The sequence below is a fragment of the Euprymna scolopes genome, chromosome 5, assembly GCF_053919585.1.
Source record: "Euprymna scolopes isolate OS-2025 chromosome 5, ASM5391958v1, whole genome shotgun sequence".
Lineage (NCBI taxonomy): Eukaryota > Metazoa > Mollusca > Cephalopoda > Sepiida > Sepiolidae > Euprymna > Euprymna scolopes.
Genome location: NC_136486.1, coordinates 81526144 through 81533636, shown reverse-complemented (window position 1 = coordinate 81533636; position 7493 = coordinate 81526144). Strand labels below are relative to the sequence as shown.

At 41.0% G+C, this 7493-nt stretch overlaps 1 protein-coding gene across 1 annotated transcript in view; it reads right to left on the bottom strand.

Annotated features, from left to right (window-relative positions):
• The window catches only part of LOC145276604 (uncharacterized), a 5815-nt gene extending 1052 nt beyond the window's left edge, over positions 1–4763 (bottom strand). Inside the window, exons 1-3 of the mRNA XM_080127799.1 lie at positions 4623–4763; positions 1126–1294; positions 6–657 (exon numbers count right to left, since the gene is read on the bottom strand). Of these exons, the coding sequence (XP_079983925.1) occupies positions 6–657; positions 1126–1294; positions 4623–4763 (962 nt within the window). The remainder of the gene's footprint in view (positions 1–5; positions 658–1125; positions 1295–4622) is intronic.
• Between the last annotated feature and the right edge of the window lie 2730 nt (positions 4764–7493).

Genomic DNA, 7493 nt, shown 5'->3' with positions numbered 1-7493 from the left:
GGAACGTTTGAGCTACGTTGTGTAAACCAAATGGCACACGCAAAAGTTCAAACATTCCAAACGGTGTGGTAATTGCCATTTTGGGAATATGTTCGGGCTCCACCGGGATCTGGTGGTATGCCCGAATAAGGTCTAATTTAGTAAAGATCTTATTATTCTGGGCCACTGCTGTTATATCTTGGATATGTGGTACTGGGTACCTATCCGGTTTCATAGCGGCATTTAAAGCTCGGTAGTCCCCACATGCCCGCCATGCATTTGGACCCTTACTAACAAGATGAACAGGCGAGACCCATTCGCTATTTGAAGGGTGAACTATGGCAATCTGCATCATCTGCTGAAATTCTGCTTTTGCGGCCTTTATTTTTTCAGGTGTTAAACATCTAGCTTTACAATGGACGGGTGGGCCTTTTGTCTCGATGTAATGAGTTACGATGTGCGGTAAAACTTCCTTGTGAAAGGAGGGGACCGATATTGAAGGATATTCCTTCAACAGACTCAGGAAAGCTTCGTCCTGGTTTGCATGTGCTACCTGTGGACCTAATGGTGTGCCAGTCCCCACCACGCCACATGCTGCAAGTTGTGTGCTTGGATCTCTGAGACACTGGCCTGACATATCTACTACCAGGCCAAATGCTTGCAGAAAGTCAGTACCCACTATAGTCAGTCACTATAAAAATGTGGATAAAGGATCTGCGTAAACCCAAGTTGAGGTCCATACACCTCTCTCCATAAGTCCGTATTATCGAACCGTTTACAGCTCGCAGTGTAAATTTACAGGGAGGAGACCTTTTGTCAACTGATGTTGCTGGGATAAGGGAAACTTGTGCCCCACTGTCCACCAAAAACGAGATGCCTGTGTTCCTATCTACAACATAAAGTAGGCGGCCAGAGCAGGATGCACCGACAGTTGATGCCGCTCTCGTCTGTCGGTTTAGGCTTTTCCCTGCCCCTTATAGTTGCAAGGTGGAATACAAGAGTTGGCATTTTCGCCAAATCTCTTGTGCTTCCAGCAAATAGCTTCTTGCTTGCGTTCCCGGGGCTGGCTGTGACCTCCTCTGCTGCCATGTCCCTGCTTCTGTTGTAATGATAGTCTGGCGATGTCTTCCGCCATTCTGTTCATACGGGCTTCCAACCGTTTTTGGCCCTCCATTAATTTTTCCAGAAGTTCGTCTCTTCCAGAGGTCTGCACGCTGGATACTGCAGACGATTGTGTGGATAATATGACGGCGAGTTGTTCCACAGGCGTGGACTCGTCCTGAGCAGCAATAGCCACCTTATACTCCGTTGGGATCTGTTGGAGAAAAATATGTTTAACGATGCTTTTATCCATCGAACCTTCTGCTAATTTTTGTAGCCATTTAAGAAATTGAGACGGCTTGCTATCCCCCAGGGTCTCTTGTTCCAATAACTGCGAAATACGCTTATGTGTGGAAACAGTCACAGCAGTTGTGACTCTCTCCTTAAGTACATCGTACGGCTTCTCCGTATTAACTCTCTTACCTCAGTAATTGTATCCTGAGGTAAAATGGATGCGACGTAACAGAATTTCTCTGCCTGGTTGTCAATCGATTTTTGTTTGAAAAATAAATCGAGTTGAGCAAAAAACAAAGCAGGGTCGTCGCGTACTAATAAGGCATTAAGATTACAAGTTGTCACCATTTAAAAAAAAATATTTATGTATTTTCTTTTGCCGCACTGGAAACTACAACAGTCTAGCAACAGAGCATGGAAAGAAAGGAATAGTAATAATACAACAGGGAGGGTAAGGGGGCACAGAGACCGAAAGCAACGTACTCGCTCATATCAGCCAATCCTGTATCAGGCGCTGAATGTGACCGTGGCAGGAAGACCGACAGCCGTTTTAGGAACGAAGGAATAATTTAGTTTCAAAAAAAAAAACTTGTTGCACGATTAAAGCAAAACCCTAGTTCTATCCTTATTCTATCGACAAAAATATGTAAAGAATAAAAGAAAAATCGTGTTGCTACTTAATTACGCTACCCTACGAATTTTCAGTTAGGGAATAATAATTAGAATTCTAGTAATAAAATTTACATCCTAACTTTTTCTTATTGTTCATAAAAATATTATTTTACTTCTTTTTTTTTTTTTACAGAACTTATTATCTATGTGTGTGTGTATATATATATATATATATATATATATATATATATATATATATATATATATATATATATATATATATATATATTCTCGGAGTCACCAATTTGTTAGTTTAAACTAAACAGAAAAATACAAATAAAACACAATAGCCCAATTACATTTACACATTTATTGTACACTGACAAACATTTAAAGAACAACACAACATAGTACAATGGAGACAGTTCAATAAGACTAATCGACTAGTGGAATAAGTCCTTAGAGCTCACCTCGTGATGGAAAAAGGTTCTCCTCTCCTTGAGAGGGAAAATCAACACGTCTGCCCATGACCAAAAGTAAAAGACACAAGGAATATATAAGGGGCAGATTACTCCTCCCTGGTGTTCTCTAATTTTTAGTCCCCTACATGCCTACAGTCAAATATGAATTTCAACGTGTACTATTGTTATGGGATTAAATGGTAATAATAATAATGACGGAACACAGGATTTTTATTGTTATGGGATTAAATGGTAATAATAATAATCACGGAACACAGGATTTTTAGGAACGAAACATGTATTCACATATATTACAGGCAAAGTGAGTTGAGTCATACCATTCCTCAACGGTGGGGCGTTTGCACACAACCTGCTTGGTGGCGTGCCAATCTCTGACTGCCAGGCACCGGTACTCGATATCGGAAGTGACGTCACCAGAGGAAGTGACGTCATGAGATAGTCTATTAATTCCATGGAGAGGCATCTCCAACACTACCCTCCCAAGCTTTTTGTTCATAAAGGCTGTCAGTACCTCCTCCTTTTAGGGTTTACCATCAATGGCTCGGTAATGTTTCTCTTACGGAATGACCGCCGTAGTTCAGGTGTTGGTTGAGGAGGTTCAAGATCGAAAGTTTCGAAGACAGTGTCTATTGGCTCATCTTCCAATGGTGGATTGTCGCTGGTTTCAACTGATCAACATCTTCTTAGTTAGTTCTGGTAACGTTTGTGGGTATATGTTGGTCCTTGGATGATATATACCATGTCACCGACTCTCTTCATAATTGTACCCACCTCTCAGAATGATGTGTTGTTTTTATAACTTTTGAAAAACACTCTTTCACCTGGTATGAAACGTTTACTGGGTACACAAGTGGTCACTAGTGGCCTTGACTGATTAAGAGCTTGTCAAAAACGGATTTCACTTTCCACGCAAACATTGTTTCTGCAGGTGAGACTGCTGTTGGTGTGTTCGGGTTGGGTGTAATCCTATACACATGTAGAAATTGTTGAAGTGCTTCATCTGTTAGGGTCCTATTGTATTGTGTTTCGTATGGATACGAAACTTCCCAATAGCACTCTCCCTGACGAAGCGCTAGCTCTGTATACTACTCCAGTAGTGTCCACCATGTTACTTTATAGTGTTGTCGTCGGACCCAACGTATTGTTCTTTTGTGCTAATAAAAACCTTATTTAAAGGGTATACAGTATTTGTTTTACTTACAACAGGTCCCTTGAGCCTTCTTCAGTGCTCTTTTAAGAGTGTCCACATCACATGTCATGTCTGTCCTGCAGTGTCTTGCCTTGTGTTCTGTGGACAGACAACATTTGAAACAGATTCCTCTGTCTTGGGCGAAAGCTTCTCAGTCCTTCAAGGCTTCTCCTGAAAGGGACAGCATTCCAATAGAGAGTGGGGAGCTCTGTGTAGAGGGCAAAAGCAAGCCAAGTCCTTTTGACGTTTGTAGTCGGATGATGTTGGGGAGACATCCTATTTACGGATATCGCTCTCATCCTGTTTCCATTTTAAAGGAGTCTTGAAACTCGGGTTATTTCTTATTCTAGCCTGCTGCTTGACGAACCCCACGAAGACTTGAAAGGGAGGGAAGGAAACCTGGTGTTGGTCTTTATATTTGGATCCAACAGCCAGTTTTCTTGTAGTGAGGAAGGTAGCTGGCTACCAAGAGGTGGAGTCATTGGGCAGCATCCAGGACGGCTAGACTGCAAAGGTTCCCATCTTCTCTCGCTGACAGGAGCTCCTCTAACAAATCTCATACTCTCTTAATTTTGAGAGGTCTCGGCTCGTCAGCCTGGGAAAGTCTTCCACACGTTTGAGAAGTGCCTCCTCAATGACTTCCGGAGCACCATAATACTCCTCGAGTCGTTCCCATACTTTTGACAAGTCTCTTGCCGGTTTGTTTATATGCACCATCCTTATTCTCTTAGCGTAAGTGCTGGATTCCTTGCCCAGCCATTTTATCAAAAGGTCCATCTCTTCGTTAGGAGTGAGACCAAGTTCCTTTATAATGTGCCGGAATGACTGTGTCCTGGCTTGTCGCTATACTGAATTAACCCAGTAGTGAGGAGCTCGCGCTGAGTGAAAGCTTCACTAGGTCGGAGGAGTGCTGGCAAACATCCCTCGTTCCGTCGATTAAACCGTAGTTCACTTCTGGATGTGAAGTGGGTGAGTGATAACTTATAATCGGGGGGGGGAGGCTGTTTGCATAGGTATTCTCTAACCCGTATGTTAGGGTCAGCAGGAATACAGTCGAGTTTTGAGCTGGACCGTTCATTTAGCTCATTGCCAGCTTCCTTCAGAGCCTCTGCTTCAGCTACAGCAGCAGCTGTCTCCTTTTCGAGCTGTAGTTTCTCCAATTCCATTTTTATTTTTTACTTTGTTCTGCAAAGAGGAGTTGTGTTTTGGCAGACCGTGAGTTGTGGGATGAGTGAGACCGGTGGGATTTGTAAGATCCATTGGATTTGTTGTCCGCCATGCTTGCTAAGATTAGGGGCTGTGCCTCGCCTAGGTACACCTTAGTAGCTCTAAGAGAGAATGATGTAACTGCTGTCATAAGCGGTGTAAATAGACTGTTCTTCCCCCGGGAGGGGGGGGGGCTCCGTGAGAAATTATTCTATATTGTCGAAGAGACTAGTATTCTTTGTAGCATTGACAAGGTAAAAAGTTCTGGAGCTTGCTTCAATCCTACTCGGTCGACTTTTTTACTGTTCCGTCCCATAAAGACCACATGCTCCATTGTCTCGAGTGTTTTAAGTCTTACGACGGAAAGTGTAAACACTTCTCCAAATTTAAAACTCTGAAGACAGTTTGTCATTAAATCAACAGCTTTATTAACCCATGGAAAAGCGAAAAAGGCAAGCCCCGGTGTTAGCGGTGAAGGGTCACAAGTTGTCCCCTCCAAAGAAAGGGAAAGACAAGGGTCAATATAAGAAAGACTGTGAGTCTCGACAGTGATACAATACAGTTGCAAAAGAATAAAAATAATTGTGAAATTGTCTGGCAAAATTGCTAGTTTTTTTTTTGTTTTTTTTATGTGTTTGTGTGTGTGTGGGTGTGTGTGTGTGTGTGGGTGAGTTGTCCCCATGCGGCAAGAAAAAAAAGTTTTTCACTTTAGAACCGATAGTTAAAAATAGAATATTTCATAAAATTTCACTCAATGAAAAAGTAGTATTTCTTTTTAGTCCAAGTAAAACGAAAAGGGAAAAAAACATATCTCTCCCGTTAAAATAATGCATAAAGTTAGCAGCAAAAACAAAGGGAAAAAATAACTTTTCACTTCATTTGAAAAATGTTCAAATTTGCATAAGAATAAACCATAGACAACTACAATAGAATTGTTTTCGCGGTGAAAATTGGGTCAACATTTTTCTTTTTTTCACCCTTCTTTCAATAAGCAATGAAGCCAACTTTTTAAACACTACAAAAGTGCGTTTCGTACAGTTCTTTTCAATTTAAATATAGAGACAAAAAGAGTAACTTACAATTTTGTCGATAACTTTGCCATGTGTTCGTTTCTGTTTTTTTGTTTTGTTTTTAGCACGTAATTGCAAGCCGACTTCTTAGCTTGTAAATCCGACGTTCTTTTGAAGTCAATTAGAATTTCATTTCTTTTCTTTTTTGTATTTTTTTTTTTTGTGGAGTTAACCCATGTGAAAGTCAAATCCGACATCAAGAACACAGGATTTTTAGGAACGAAACATGTATTCACATAAATTACAGGCAAAGTGAGTTGAGTCATACCATTTCTCAACGGTGGGGCATTGCACACGACCTGCTTGGTGGCGTGCCAATCTCTGACTTCCGGGCACCAGTACTCGATATCGGAAGTGACGTCACCAGAGAAAGTGGCGTCATGAGATAGTCCATTAATCCCATGGAGGGGCGTCTTCAACAACTATGAAATACTGCAGCAGAGCATGATCCTCTCCCTCCAGAAACTGGGTCACAGGGCAGTGTTCCAGCACGACAATGGCCCTAAACACACCTTCAAGATGACGATGGCTTTACCAAAAAGGCTGAGGATAAGGTGATGGACTGGCTAAACATGTCTCCAAACTTGAACTCAATAGAACATCTTTGGGGGATCCCCAAGCAAAAGTTGGTGGTGAGCAAAGTCTCAAATATCCGCCAGCTTCTCAACATCGTCATAGAAGAATAGAATTCAAATGGTTACCTATGAAGCTCTGGTAAACTCCATGTCCAGGAGAGTAAATGCAGTTCTGAATAATGATGGTGGTCGCACAAAATATTGACAGTTGACTGAGGGATGTACTTACTTTTTTTGGTAGGAGTTTAGCGTTTAATGGTTAAATTTTGAGTTATTTTTAGGGGAGAATGAATTTAACCTGTTATATAAGCTACATAAACTACTTTTTAATGTGTCAAAGTGTCATTTTGTCAGTGTTGTCCTATGAAGAGATATACTTAAACATCTGTAGAAATGTGAGGGGTGTACTCACTTTTGTGATACACTGTATATATATATAGATGACAAAACATGTGTCAGTGGATAATTATACTTTAAAAAGAAAAAAAAAAATATATATATATATATATATTCTGGGAGAATATCATCTTTGACGACAGAAAGGTGAGCACAGGTGTTGTCCAAAGCAGATATTTCAGAAGGTGGTGGTTTCTTTCAGGTATTTCTTCACAATCGAACTGAACGTTAAATTTATCCACAAGAAGAAACTGCCTCGTTACCCAGACTTTCACATTATCCCTCCACATTACTAGAAGTTTCTCCTTTAACACTTTGAAATCTTGAAGATTCTGTTAATGATCCAAAAGTTAAAATCTTGCTTTGAAATGTAGTCTTCCTGCAGAGTCAACTCATCAAATTTTTTAACAAAAGCTTTAGCTGCTGTCGCATCTGAGCCGGCAACCTCCCCATGCCACATCACCAAATGTTTCTTGATTGATTGACGTCTCTTGAATTTCTGGAACCATCCCCATGAAGTCTTGAATTCTAGGGGTGCCTGTTGTTAATCCTGCGATATCAAAATGTATGGATCGTTTTCTCACTGAGCATGCACGAGATCATAGAAAATGGCAATAGCTTTCTGACTGATTATCATCTCAGTGATGGT